Raw genomic sequence first — 15,616 nt, 5'->3', positions numbered from 1 at the left:
TGATCAGGGAGAAATTCTAAGACGATATAACCATGTCCGTCTGTCTGTCTGGCTGTCTGTTGTAATCACGCTACAGTCTTCAATAATGAAGGAATCGTGCTGAAATTTTGCACAAACTTGTCTTTTGTCTGCAGGCAGGTCAAGTTCGAAGATGGGCTATATCGGTCCAAGTTTTGGTATAGTCCCCATATAAACCGACCTCCCGATTTGGGGTCTTGAGCTTATATTGGAAATTGGAAATCTAGAGGTATTTTAGGACTATAAAGAGGTGTGCCGAAAATTGGATGTATCGGTCCATGTTTTGGTATAGCCCCCATATAGACCGATCTCCAGATTTTACTTCTCGTGCTTATAGAAACCGTAGTTATTATCCAATTTGGCTGAAATTGGAAATCTAGGGGTATTTTAGGACTATAAAGAGTGTGCCAAAAATGGTGAGTATCGGTCCATGTTTTGGTATAGGCCCCATATAGACCGATCTCCCTATTCTACGTCTTGGGCGTCTAGATACTTATTTTCTATCCGATTTGCTTGAAATTGAAAATCTAGAGGTATTTTAAGATCAGATTTAAGATGTGCCGTAGATTTAAGATGTGCCGAAAATTTTGAGTATTGGTCCATGTTTTGGTATAGCCCCCATATAGACCTACCTCCCGGATTTAGTTCTTAGGCTGCTAGAATCTGTATTTTGTATCCACTTTGCCTTAAAATATAAATATACTGGTATTTTTAACCCTCAAAAATTTGTATCGCATTTATGTTCTACCGGTCCATTATGTAAAACATTTATCGGTCGACCGATTTCACTTTTTGAGGCTATAGCAGGATCATATCAACTGCTTGAAACTAAAAGTAAAATTTCCAGATTTTACTCCTCGTTATCATTTAAATAATGGCGGTAAAAATCAACGGATTTAAGATTACAAATCAAGGCATTTTTCATCATTTAAACGATATGTTTATGGTTTCTCTAAAATTCAAACAAAATTTGATCTTATAAATCCAGAATCTGATCTAGTATTCATAGATAGAATCTTTAAATTTATCTTCGGGAAGTGTACTGGTTGAATTAATCTGCTTGGGACAATATCTGTCATCAAACCCCCTTAAATCCTCATATATTATCAAGATACCCGCACCGACGAAGAGTTTTCATAGGAAACTATTATATTTTATTCATGGTGGTGGCTAGTTAAGATTCTGCCCGGCCGAACTTACTACTGTATATATTTGTTTTGTTTAATATAGTATACCCCATATGGACTAACTTACAATTTGGAAGACGGTGTTAAGAAATTTTAAGATACCTTGCCATCGGGAAGTGTTATCGCTGTGGATGACAGTCTTTAGTAGAAGTTTCTACGCAATCCATAGGTTGGGTTAAAGTGACAGCCCGATTAAGTTTCAGGCTCACTAGACTATGCAGTCCATTGTGATACCACATTTAACTAAAAGTACCTATTACGTATGGCCACTTCTAGTTTTAACCACTGAACCTTCTCTATTATTTTCTTTTGATGAACCCACCAGATTGTTCCAAACACAGACGGCTTAATTTAACGTTTTCCAGGTCCGCCAGTAATCTAAAGCTATATGACCCTAAAATTCGCTTACGCCTTACACAAAATGCAGGACACTCACACAAGAGGTGTTTAATTGATTCCTTTTCCTCCGCATCATGACAGCTCATACAGTAGTCATTATACTTCACACCAATAGTTTTTGCAAATTCGCCTATTAGGCAGCGATCCGTTATAGCAGATATCAGGAGTGATATCTGACGTCTTGGTAGAAAGTACATAAGATTCGGCCTGGCCGATATTAGGGCCGTATATAGTTGTTGGAAATAGTTATGAAGGGTTATGGGAAAATGGCATTTCAAGGAAAAGAAATTAAATTAAAATTTTGGCGATGAATATATTTTTCGTGTTATTAACTCCTAAAATGTAAGGTGTAATAAGTTTGCCATTCCATTTGTAATATATTGAAATAACAATATCACTATATAACAGGTTGGCTGATAAGTCCCCGGTCTAACAGAGAAAAACACATTTTTTGTCAAAATTCGTTTTTATTATTCAACATAGTTCCCTTCAAGAGCGATACAACGATTATAAAGACCTTCCAATTTTTTGATACCATTTTGGTAGCACTCCTTCGGTCTCAGTTTCGGCGATCACCTCTTCATTGCAGCCAAATTTTTTCCCTGCGTGCATCCTTTTGAGATCCTAGAACAAGCAAAAGTCGCTGGGGCCAGATCTGGAGAATACGGTGGGTGGGGAAGCAATTCGAAGTCCAATTCATGACTTTTTGACATCGTTCTCAATGACTTGTGACACGGTGCCGTTGCAAAAAGCTCCAATAACGCCATATAATAGTCACTGTTGATGGTTTTTCCCTTCTCAAGATAATCGATAAAAATTATTCCATGCGCATCCCAAAAAACAGAAGCCATTACTTTGCCAGCGAACTTTTGATTTTTTCCACGCTTCGGAGACGGTTCACCGGTCGCTGTCCACTCAGCCGACTGTCGATTGGACTCAAGAGTGTAGTAATGGAGCCATGTTTCATCCACTGTAACATATCGACGGAAAAACTCGGGTGTATTACGAGTTAACAGCTGCAAACACCGCTCAGAATCATCAACACGTTTTTGTTTTTGGTGAAATGTGAGCTCACGCGGCACCCATTTTGCACAGAGCTTCCGCATATCCAAATATTGATGAATGATATGACCAACACGTTCCTTTGATATCTTTAAGGTCTCTGCTATCTCGATCAACTTCATTTTATGGTCATTCAAAATCATTTTGTGGATTTTTTAGATGTTTTCGTCGGTAACCACCTCGGGCGTCCACTGCGTTCACCGTCCTCCGTGCTCATTTCACCACGCTTGAATATTGCATACCAATCAATTATTGTTGATTTTCCTGGGGCAGAGTGCGGAAACTCATTGTCAAGCCAAGTTTTTGCTTCCACCGTATTTTATCAAATCACGAAATTCCTTTTTTTCCATTTTTTTTTTCACAATAACAAAAGTTGCTTCACAAAAGACGCTCTATCTCACAAACTAATTGACTTACAGACGTCAAACTTTGACACGAATTTTTCGAAGGTTGGTACTATATAAAAACAAGTATATACGGCCGTAAGTTCGGCCAGGCCGAATCTTAAATACCCACCACCATGAATCAAATATTAGGGTTTCCTTTGAAATTTCAGAAGGGCTTGAGTACTTGAGGACACTTCCCGAAGATAAATTTAAAGATTTCACCTATGAGGACTATATCAGATTCTGGATTTTTAAAAACCATTTTTGTTTGAGTTCTAGAAGAATCATTAACATCTCTTGTAAGTGTGCAAGAAAATTATAAAATAACCGTCTTGATTTGAAATCTTAAATCTGTAGAAGTAAAATCTGGAAATTTTACATTGAGTTTCAAGCAAGTTTCATGATCAGTGCGCCTTCTATACCCTCAAGAAGTGAAGTCGGTCTATATGGAGGCATTACCAAATGGACCGATAAAAACTTAATCCGATACACGTTTTTGTGAGCCTAAAATACCAGAATATTTACAATTTCAGGCAAATCGGATAAAAACTACGGTTTCTAGAAACCCAAGGAGTTAAATCGGGAGATCGTTCTTATGAGGGCTATACTAAAATATGGATTGATACTCACCGTTTTCGGCACATCTCTTTATGGCCCGAAAATACCTCTAGATTTCCAATTTCAGGAAAATTGGATAAAAACTTCCGATTCTAGAAGCCCAAGAAGTAAAATCGGGATATCGGTCTATATGGGGACTATACCAAAACATGGACCGATACTCACCATTTGTGGCACACCTCTTTATGGTCCTAAAATAACTATAAATTTCCAATTTCAGGCAAATTGTATGTAAACTACGGATTCTATAAACCCAAGATGTAAAATCGGGAAATCGGTCTATATGGGGGTTATACCAAAATATGGACCGATACTCACCATTTTCGGCACACCTCTTTATGGTCCTAAAATACCTCTAGATTTCCAATTTCAGACAAATCGGATAAAAACTAGGGTTTCTATAAGCCCAAGACCCCAAATCGGGAGGTCGTTTTATATGGGAACCATACCAAAACATGGACCGATACTCACAATTTTTGGCACACGTATTTGAGGTCCTACAATACCTCTAGATTTCCAATTTCAGGTAAATTGAATAAAAATTGCGGTTTCTATAAGCCCAAGAAGTAAAATCGGGGGATCGGTCTATATGGGGGCTATACCAAAACATGGACCGATACGCACCATTTTTGGCACACCTCTTTATGGTCATAAAATACCTCTAGATTTCAAATTTTAGGCAAATTGGATAAAAACTACGATTTCTATAAGCCCAAGACTCCAAATCGGGAGGTCGGTTTCAGAGAATGAAGCCGCCGAGTCGCGCCGCCGATTTTAGCCGTCGCCGACCCGTTTTTAGCAGTCGACGCCGCCGCCGAATATGTCGACTCATCTCGACTCAAATTTAGCCGCCAATTAATCTAAAATATTGATTTATATCAGAAAAATTTAATAATATTTGTTATAGTTTTTGCCAAAATTTTGAACTTTCCACTTTTAATCAATTAGTATCAAGTTGCTATAATAGTTTTACAAAAATTTAGCTCAAAAAATTTGAATGAAATGTAAATTTGATTGTAAGATTGGTTGTACAACTAATCACATTACAATTGGGAAAACTTCAAATTGATTTTATAATAGATAATTTTGCGCCGCCGAACAGACAATTTTTTATCGGCTTAGCCGTCAAGCCGCCGCCGCCGGAGGCAAAAATTTAGTGTTAGCCGCCGCCGACAAAAATGGGTCGGCTTCATTCTCTGGTCGGTTTATATGGGGACTATATCAAAACCTGGACTGATATAGCCCATCTTCGAACTTGACCTGCCTGCAGACAAAAGACGAGTTTGTGCAAAATTTCAGCACGATTGCTTCATTATTGAAGACTGTAGCGTGATTACAACAGACAGACAGACGGACATCGTTATATCGTCTTAGAATTTCTCCCTGATCAAGAATATATATACTTTATATAGTCGGAAATCGATATTTCGATGTGTTACAAACGGAGTGACAAACTTATTATACCCCGTCACCATTCTATGGTGGTGGGTATAATAATATGCATTTAATACTAGCGACGCCATCTATGTGTCAGACCGGGGACTTATCAGCCAACCTGTTATTACAGAATTTTTAAATTTACATCCAAAACATTGAATTTGGATCACACCTAAAGAAGTGATGTAAATTCAGTGTACCGGCTGTTGAAATGGAGGACTTCCGTCCTATGACAAGCCCATGTTAAATTCATCGCTTATGCGTCAATTTTGCACCACTTCAAGTTTTATAATGTCTAAATAAAACAAAAATCATAAAGGATGAGTTCATGACAAATATGTACATCTAAAGTTATTATACCCACCACCATAGGATGGGGGGTATATTAACTTTCTCATTCCGTTTGTAACACGTCGAAATATTGCTCTAAGACCCCATAAAGTATATATATTCTGGGTCGTGGTGAAATTCTGAGTCGATCTGAGCATGTCCGTCCGTCCGTCCGTCCGTCTGTTGAAATCACGCTAACTTCCGAACGAAACAAGCTATCGACTTGAAACTTGGCACAAGTAGTTGTTATTGATGTAGGTCGGATGGTATTGGAAATGGGCCATATCGGTCCACTTTTTCGTATAGCCCCCATATATACGGACCCCAAAATTTGGCTTGCGAGGCCTCTAAGAGAAGGAAATTTCATCCGATCCGGCTGAAATTTGGTACATGGTGTATGTATACGGTCTCTAACAACCATGCAAAAATTGGTCCACATCGGTCCATAATTATATATAGCCCCCATATAAACCGATCCCCCGATTTGGCTTGCGAGGCCCCTAAGAAAGGCAAATTTCATCCGATCCGGCTGAAATTTGGTACATGGTGTCAGTATATGGTCTCTTACAACCACGCAAAAATTGGTCCACATCGGTTCATAATTATATATAGCCCCCATATAAACCGATCCCCCGATTTGGCTTGCGAGGCCTCTAAGAGAAGCAAATTTCATCCGATCCGGCTGAAATTTGGTACATGGTGTTAGTATATGGTCTCTAACAACCATGCAAAAATTGGTCCACATCGGTTCATAATTATATATAGCCCCCATATAAACCGATCACCACATTTGACCTCCGGAACCTCTTGGAAGACCAAAATTCATCTGATTCAGTTGAAATTTGGTACGTGGTGTTAATATATGGCCTCAAACTCCCATGCAAAAATTGGTCGATATCGGTCCATAATTATATATAGGCCCCATATAAACCGATCCCCAGATTTGACCTCCAGAGCCTCTTGGAAGAGCAAAATTCTTCCCATTCGGTTGGAATTTGGTACGTGATGTTAGTATATGGTATCTAACAACCATGAAGGAATTGGTTCCTATCAGTCCATAATTATATATAGCTCCCATATAAACCGATCCCCAGATTTGACCTCCGGTGCCTTTTGGAGAAGCAAAATTCATCCGATCTGCTTGAAATTTGGTACATTGTGCTAGTATATGGTCGTTAACAACCATGCCTAACTAGGTCCATATCGGTCTATAGTTATATATGGCCCTCAGATAAATCGATCCCCAATCACACAAAAATTGGTCCATATCAAGTTCATAATTGTACATAGCGCCCATATAAGCGACCCCCATATTTCAATTCTGGCTCTCTACGTACAAAAAGCCCATATCGATTCGTAATTATTTATAGACAACTATACATAACTTTTTTGTCTAATATATACCATATATGGACTAAATCACAATTTAGAAAACGATGTTAAGAAGTTTTAAGATACCACAACCCAAGCAATTCGATTGTGGATGACAGTCTTTCGTAGAAGTTTCTACGCAATCCATGGTTGTGGGTATATACCGTATATACTTGTTTTAGTTTTACTCTAGACGAACGTTTCGTCTCGAAACGTTATTGGGTTTCATGAACAGGTAGTTAATGAAAATTACGCTCTGGGGTTGTTCGTTTGTCCGTCAGTTGTAATAATGCTAAACTCTTCAAAAATTGATCTATCTTCCTGAATATTGAAGCACATGTGTTTTTATTTTGCCTGCTGTTTGTTATATCCATGTCGGTTATGTGTTAGATCCATCGAAATTAGTACACATAGAGGGCTTAGTTTTTGACCACAAAATTCCTATTTAATACTACGTTCAGGCTGGACTCGAAATCTCAGGAGTCGTGGGTTCAAACCTAGTTTCGACCAAACACTAAAAAAATTTTCAACCGTGGATTATGCCGCCTCAGTAATGCTGGTGAAATTTCTCAGTGTTTCAAAGCTTCTCCAAGTGGTTTCACTTCAATGTGGAACGCCGTTTAGACTCGTCTATAAAAAGCAGGTTCCTTGTCATTGAGCTTAACGTAGAATCGGGCAGCACTCAGTGATAAGAGAGAAGTTCACCAATGAACTGTATAGTCTAAGTGAGCCTAACATATGGGGCTGTCACTATACCTAACCTTGATTGCAAAATATGAAGGACACTGTCATAGCTTTTGGCTCCTATATCCCTCACAATATTATGAATTAACAATATCTTTGGAATTACACTTGGTTACATTATTTAAATATTCTACAACCAATTTCAATGTCTGATTGTTGTACATTTGAAATTTGTACCTAATTGTAATTTTTATAGATTATTTTTGTTTTTACTTAAGACCATAGTCGGGGCCTTTTGCTAAAAATATAAATCCAAAGGTAGATTCTCATATCAACACTGTTCGTTATCTCTTCAATCACAACTTGTCTACTGCAAGTCATATATTTTATTGTAGCAAAATAAGATTAGAGCTGTATGTACAGATGTAGTCATGTAATACAACCACGATAGAACTGTGGTACAATATTTAAAAAATTGGGTCATAATCTCTATGCAAGCAGAGAGGTTCTTACGGGAGTTAACACAAGACCTTATGGGTATTTGGGTGTCGTATCAACAGAACCTACATTGCCAAGTTAATAGTTACATGACACAGACCATTCTCCAAGTCTTGTCTGGAATTTTGCGATTTTCCTGAGATGTCACTCCCACACTCAGAGAAGAGTGAACCCATTAGCGAGTTATTATACCCTCCACCATAGGATGGGGGTATATTAACTAGAGGTCTGCATCGAATAACTTTTCACTACATGTATGCAATTCGCTGTCGAATATAGTACATACACTGTCTTTCTCTCAGAGCGCAAGTAGTGAAGTGAAGAGAACACTTGCTTGTCAAATACCACCAAGTACTTATCCGAAACAATATGTGTTCCGAAAAAAAGGAACAATAAAAATGTAAGTACTTGAGAAAAAGTACAACATGGATTCTCTTCACTTCACGTGGTACCACAAGTATTGCTCAGTTATGTGCGAAGCAAAACTTTCCATTTCTATTAATCATAGATATGTATGTATGTCACATATTTCATATATTTATGTATGTCACACACTTACCTTAACGTTTGCCGTTCTTTATATCAATCCGAAAACATATATTATGGAGAGTAACTGTTTTCTTGTATTTCTGAAACTTCACGTGGTACATGGAGTACTCTATGAAGTTTTGTCCTCGCAACATACTCGACGTAATCACTCTGAGTACACTTCAATAAGAGAGAAAGAGGAATATGTGTTTGTTGGTAGTAAAGACATCAGAGTAGCAACAAGAAGTTACTCGTGGCTTTTGGTGTTCATTAAAATGTGTACCAATTGTTTTGCGACTCTCTCAAATATATGTACTCATTTAGCAAGTACACGTGTACTCTGCATTTACAAATGGAATTGTGCAGACCTCTAATATTAACTTTGTCATTCCGTTTGAAACACATCGAAATATTGCTCTAAGACCCCATAAAGTATATATATTCTGGGTCGTGGTGAAATTCTGAGTCGATCTAAGCATGTCCGTCCGTCCGTCCGTCTGTCCGGCTGTCCGTCCGTCTGTGGAAATCACGCTAACTTCCGAACGAAACTAGCTATCGACTTCAAACTTGGCACAAGTAGTTGTTATTGATGTAGGTCGGATGGTATTGAAATGGGCCATATCGGCCCACGTTTACGTATAGCCCCCATATAAACCGATCCCCAAATTTGGCTTGCGGATCCTTCCGGAGCAGCAAAATTCATCCAATCCGGTTGAAATTTGGTACGTGGTCTAAGTATACGGTCTCTAACAACCATGCCAAAATTGGTCTATATCGGTCCATAATTATATATAGCCCCCATATAAACCGATCCCCAGATTTGACCTCCGGAGCCTCTTGGAGGGGCAAAATTCATCCGATCCGGTTGAAATTTGGTACCTGATGTTAGTATACGGTCTCTAACAACCATGCAAAAATTGGTCCATAAATATATATAGCTCCCATATAAACCGATCCCCAGATTTGACCTCCGGAGCCTCTTGGAGGAGCAAACTTCATCCTACCCGATTGAAATTTGGTACGTGGTGTTAGTATATGGTCTCTAACAACCATGCAAAAACTGGTCCATATCGGTCCATAATTATATATAGCTCCCATATAAACCGATCCCCAGATTTGACCTCCGGAGCCTCTTGGAGGGGTAAAATTCATCCGATCCGTTTGAAATTGGGTACCTGATGTTAGTATACGGTATCTAACAAGCATGCAAAAATTGGTCCATATCGGTCCATAATTATATATAGCTCCCATATAAACCGATCCCCAGATTTGAACTCTGGAGCCTCTTGGATGAGCAAAATTCATCCGATCCAATCGAAATTTAGTACGTGGTGTTAGTATATGGTCTCTAACAACCATGCAAAAATTGGTCCATATCGGTCCATAATTATATATAGCTCCCATATAAACCGATCCCCAGATTTGACCTCCGGAGCCTCTTGGAGGAGCAAAAGTCATCCGATGCGGTTGAAATTTGGTACATTTCGTTAGTATATGGCCTCTAACAGCCATGTAAAAATTGTCAAATGTTATTACTATAGAAAGTTTTGTCAAAATTTCATTTCTATAGAAAGTTTTGTAAAAAGTTTATTTCTATAGCAATGTTTGTCAACATTTTATTTCCATAGAAAATTTTGCCAACATTTTATTTCTATAGAAAATTTTGTAAAAAATTTATTTCTGTAGAAAATTTTGTCAACATTTTATTTCTATAGACAATTTTGTCAACATTTTATTTCTATAGAACATTTTGTCAACATTTTATTTCTATAGAAAATTTTGTCAACATTTTATTTTTATAGAAAATTTTGTCAAAATTTTATTGCTATAGAAAATTTTGTCAACATTTTACTTCCATAGAAAATTTTGTCAACATTTTATTTCTATAGAAAATTTTGTCAAGTTTTTATTTCTATAGAAAATTTTGTCAAAATTTTATTTCTATAGAAAATTTTGTCAAACTGAATTATATACGTATTTAATCGGCCTTTTTTTTGTTTAATATATACCCCTTATGGACTAACTTACAATTTAGAAGACAGTGTTAAAAAGTTTTACGATACCTTGCCATCGGCAAGTGTTATCGCAACCCAAGTAATTCGATTGTGGATGACAGCCTTTAGTAGAAGTTCCTACGCAATCCATGGTGGAGGGTACATAAGATTCGGCCTGGCCGAACTTACGGCCATATATACTTGTTTTTAACTAACCAGTGTTAATATTGAACTTCGTATGTCGCTAAAGAAGCATGTACCCATAGTAAGTTCGACATTTTCCTATACGTTAGTAATTTGTTTTAACTTTTGTCAAGTTCAAATTTAACTGCTCAGAAGTAAAAAATTAACTAAATAATACATTTTTTAAAAACGAAAAAATTAATGTTCCGGATTTCCTAGACCACCTGGTGACTTGGAGCAAGGATACATCAAGGGGGAGGATCCCCATTTCTACATGTCATATTATATTTAGTACAAACCACTTACTCTTCTGTAGTACAAATCCTTTAGAATCATTTATTGGATTTTATTTTTATCATTTTATAAAATTTTACCTTTTGTCCGGACGGAGGATCGAAACGCGTACCATCAGTTTTCTAACTAAACACACTATCCACTGGGCCACTTAGCTCTTATACTCATCAACAACCAAATGTGACTTTGTTTATTCTTTTCTTGCTTAGTTGCATCTATTCATTAACACACACAGTCAAGGGTGTCTATTTTTAGAAACACCACACGAGCACATGTTTCGGAGACGAACTATTGTCTAGAAATAGATTCACTCAACGGTAGTTAGAATTGACATTCATCGTTAGTTTATTTATACTAAAAACGGAAATTTCGTGTCCAACAAGACTTCGTAATATTGCAAAGTAAAAGTTCAGTAACGCTGAGAAACTTCTTCGTACGTTCGAGAAAATACGTATTCCGTATTATTATATTTGCTTCAGTCCATTTACGAACTCATTGGGAGTTCTTAACCATTTTGCCGGTAACGACTGTAAGTTCAATTTACTTCCACTGAGTTAATTTAGTTCATCAATAGTTAAATTTAACTAACTGTGAGTAAAATTTTGAACTACTCAATATTATGGAATTTACTTGTAGTTACGACGTTAAATTTTCTGAGTGCATGTATTCAGATAACAGAATGCCACAATTGTCGGCTGGTTGCTTCTGTTCGGGCCCATAGTTCAAATCGTAATCCAATATTCGTGATTTCAGGTCAATACAATTTTCTCCTTGTTTTTGATTAGGCAGTTCACGGGGGCATTACTCATCTTACTGCGTCCATCTATAGGGCACTCTTGTGGGAGGATGCCCACTTAACTGGCCACAACCGATCACCATGTCGCAAAGAAGTGCTTGGATATACTTGCCGAGCTCAACCTCAATTTTCGCCGCTCATAGTTGGAAGTTGTTTATTTTTAGCCGGCGACCATAGAGTTTGTCCAGATATCCACCACCTGTTGGCCCCGATGGTAGACTGAGCTCAGCTCCATCGAAGCAAATGGTAAAGGGTGATACGGTCAAAATTTGGTCAAGGGAAAACGCGTGTAAATCGGTGAAATGGTTTATTTAAAAAATCAAATTAAATTTCTTTTTCAAGTTCAATTAGTATAAAATTCAGGAAAAATATTCAGTTAGGCTTTCGCTTTTCCAAATCCGAATTGCCGGGCCTCACGCTTGACACCTGCCATCAGATTTTGTACAGCCACCTTGTCCACCTTCTTCGCCGCAGAAAGCCAGTTTGCCTTGAACTGCTGCTCGTCCTTAGCAGTTTTTTTGGTCTTCTTTAGGTTCCGCTTGACAATAGCCCGGTAGTTCCCAATTGGGCGGAGCTCTGGCGTGTTGGGAGGGTTCTTGTCCTTGGGAACCACCTGCACGTTGTTGGCGGCGTACCACTCCATGGCCTTTTTACCGTAATGGCAAGATGCCAAATCCGGCCAAAACAGTACGGAACAACCGTGTTTCTTCAGGAAAGACAGCAGACGTTTATACAAACACTCTTTCACGTAAATTTCTTGGTTGACCGTCCCGGAAGCTATGAAAATGTTGCTTTTCAAGCCACAGGTACAGATGGCTTGCCAAACCAGAAATTTCTTTGCGAGCTTTGACAGTTTTATGTGCTTGAAAATATCTGCTACCTTTCCCCTCCCTTTTGCCATATAAAACTCCTGTCCCGGAAGCTGCTTGTAGTCGGCTTTGACGTAGGTTTCGTCGTCCATTACCACGCAGTCAAACTTCGTCAGCATCGTTGTGTACAGCCTCCGGGATCGCGCTTTGGCTGTCGTATTTTGTTTATCATCGCGATTTGGATTTGGAGTCACTACCTTCTTGTAAGTCGATAGTCCGGCTCGTTTTTTTGGCTCGATGCACGGTTGTAGACGATACGCCCAGCTTATTTGCGGAATCTCGGAGAGAGAGGTTAGGGTTTCGCTTGAAACTACCGGCAACTCTCTTTGTCGTCTCAGCGGCTTCCGGTTTTCGATTTCCCCCCGATCCAGACTTCCTGGCTGTCGACAAACGTTCCCCAAACACTTTAATTACATTTGTAACGGTTAATTTGGCAACTTTTAGCGATTTTGCCAGCTTTGCGTGCGAGTAGCTCGGATTTTCGCGATGCGCTAGCAAAATTTTGATACGCTGCTCTTCTTGCTTGGACGGCATTTTGACAACTGAAGAGTGAATTCCAAAATCAAAATAGGAGCAACATTCTACACACACACACCTTCAAAATGAGGGGTGTTCAGGTTTTTTAAATGCAAAATTGAAAGAAATAGGTCATGTTTATATTGACCAAATTTTGACCGTATCACCTGATCAGACTGAGCTCAGCTCCATCGAAGCAAATTAGAAGGCTAGGTATCGTCCCGACAGCCCGATATTTCAGACTCACTTAGACTATTCAGTCCATTGTGATACAACAGTGATGAACTTCAGTATCAAACCAATACTGAACGTTATTTTCAATATTTCCACGGGCTGCGTGTATTTCACTCTTTAGGTTAAAGTGGCAGCCCGATTAAGATTCAGGCTCACTTAGACTATTCAGTCACTCTTAGTATCGAGAGGTAGGATACTCTAGCAAAATTATCCAATGTTACTTTTGATTTATATGTAACTCCATATTTATGTTATTTAGTACATTCTAATGTTTTTTCTCCTATTCATTGTCATTTCAGATGGCTACTAAAATTAAAGCTGGTCCCGTCGTTGACATCTTGGGCGATGAAATGACCCGTATCATCTGGTCATCCATCAAGGACAAATTGATTTTGCCTTTCTTGGATATTGAATTGCACACGTATGATTTGGGTATGGAATACCGTGACAAGACCGACGATCAAGTAACCATCGATTGTGCTGAAGCCATCAAGAAGTACAATGTTGGCATCAAGTGTGCCACCATCACTCCCGATGAGAAGCGCGTCGAAGAATTCAAATTGAAAAAGATGTGGAAGAGTCCCAATGGTACTATTCGTAATATTTTGGGTGGTACAGTATTCCGTGAAGCTATTATTTGCAAAAACATTCCCCGATTGGTAACCGGTTGGGATAAACCCATTGTCATTGGTCGTCATGCCCATGCCGATCAATACAAGGCAACTGATTTCGTTGTTCCTGGTGCTGGTACCTTGACAATGACTTTCAAGCCTGCCGCCGGTGGTGAACCCATTACCCACGAAGTGTATCAATACAAGGGTGCTGGTGTTGCCATGGGTATGTTCAACACGGATGCTTCAATTGTTGATTTCGCTCATGCCTCTTTCAAATTTGCCTTGGCCCGCAAAATGCCCTTGTATTTGAGTACCAAGAATACCATCTTGAAGAAATACGATGGTCGCTTCAAGGATATCTTTGAGGAGATCTACCAAAAGGAATACAAGAAAGACTACGAAGCTGCCGGTATCTGGTATGAACATCGTTTGATCGATGATATGGTTGCTTATTGCATGAAATCCGAAGGTGGTTTCGTCTGGGCTTGCAAGAACTACGACGGTGATGTACAATCTGATTCCGTTGCCCAAGGTTATGGTTCATTGGGTCTTATGACCTCCGTATTATTGTGCCCTGATGGCAAAACAGTCGAATCTGAAGCCGCTCATGGTACTGTAACCCGCCATTACCGTATGCACCAACAAGGCAAAGAAACCTCCACCAATCCCATTGCCTCGATCTTTGCCTGGACCCGTGGTTTATTGCACCGTGCCAAGCTCGATAACAACACAGAATTGCAAAAGTTCGCCGAAACTTTGGAAAAGGTTTGCATCGATACCATTGAATCGGGCTCAATGACTAAGGATTTGGCCATTTGCATTAAGGGCATGAACAATGTGAAACGCAGTGATTACATGGAAACTTTCGAATTCATGGATAAATTGGCCGATAATTTGAAGAAAGCCCTAGCTTGACTAGATGTGGAAGATAAGAAGTCTCATCTCTAGATATAGTGCTAGCAGGATTTCATCTAAATAAGCTAATTTAAACAAACCACTACAACAACCACCACCAAAATCTATGCATTTGTTCACCACGAATGATTTCGTTTACACCATATTGGCGGTAACAAAGACAGACGACGACCGAAACTGAATTGAATTGAAAAAATAAATCCATTTTTATACCTTTAATAAACGTTGAGCGTATTTCTTTGGTTTGGGTATTTTGGGCAATTATAGGAAACTGGAAAACAAATTTGGGGGAAGCTGTTTACTTCGTTTGTAAAAAACAGAAGTTCCGCTCCATAGGTTATAATTCTTAAGGTTGAGTTATGCTCTTTACAGACTATCAGTTATTCCGGACGGAATGACGGTGTTTGTAAAGAATCTTACAGTGTGTCGGATCGATACGACTTGTCGGCGATGACTAAATAATCGGTAAATGTGTTATCGATCTCACAAACATGCAGCAGTATCGATTATGCCTTCGGTCTTAACTTATAATGTGCACGATATATGGAATATGATCGACACGAGCACTGTCGTCCGGAATAACTGATAGTCTGTAAAGCGCATTACATACCATGCGTTAATGAGTCAGTTGATTGAAGAGTTGCATTTACTCTTTGAAAGCAACAGTTTTGTTAGAGTGCTTC

At 38.8% G+C, this 15,616-nt stretch overlaps 1 protein-coding gene across 2 annotated transcripts in view; it reads left to right on the top strand.

Moving 5' to 3' along the window:
- The window catches only part of Idh (isocitrate dehydrogenase [NADP] cytoplasmic), a 41,021-nt gene extending 25,865 nt beyond the window's left edge, over positions 1-15,156 (top strand). For both annotated transcript variants that reach the window (XM_075305806.1, XM_075305805.1), the window contains exon 2: positions 13,704-15,156. In XM_075305806.1, coding sequence (XP_075161921.1) covers positions 13,704-14,933 — 1,230 coding nt within the window. In that variant the 3' untranslated portion in view covers positions 14,934-15,156. The remainder of the gene's footprint in view (positions 1-13,703) is intronic.
- The last annotated feature ends 460 nt before the right edge of the window (positions 15,157-15,616 follow it).

This window comes from Haematobia irritans, chromosome 4 (assembly GCF_050003625.1).
Source record: "Haematobia irritans isolate KBUSLIRL chromosome 4, ASM5000362v1, whole genome shotgun sequence".
In the NCBI taxonomy this organism is placed as follows: domain Eukaryota; kingdom Metazoa; phylum Arthropoda; class Insecta; order Diptera; family Muscidae; genus Haematobia; species Haematobia irritans.
The sequence above is the reverse complement of the archived record's forward strand: the minus strand, read 5'-3'. Positions and strand labels throughout refer to the sequence as shown.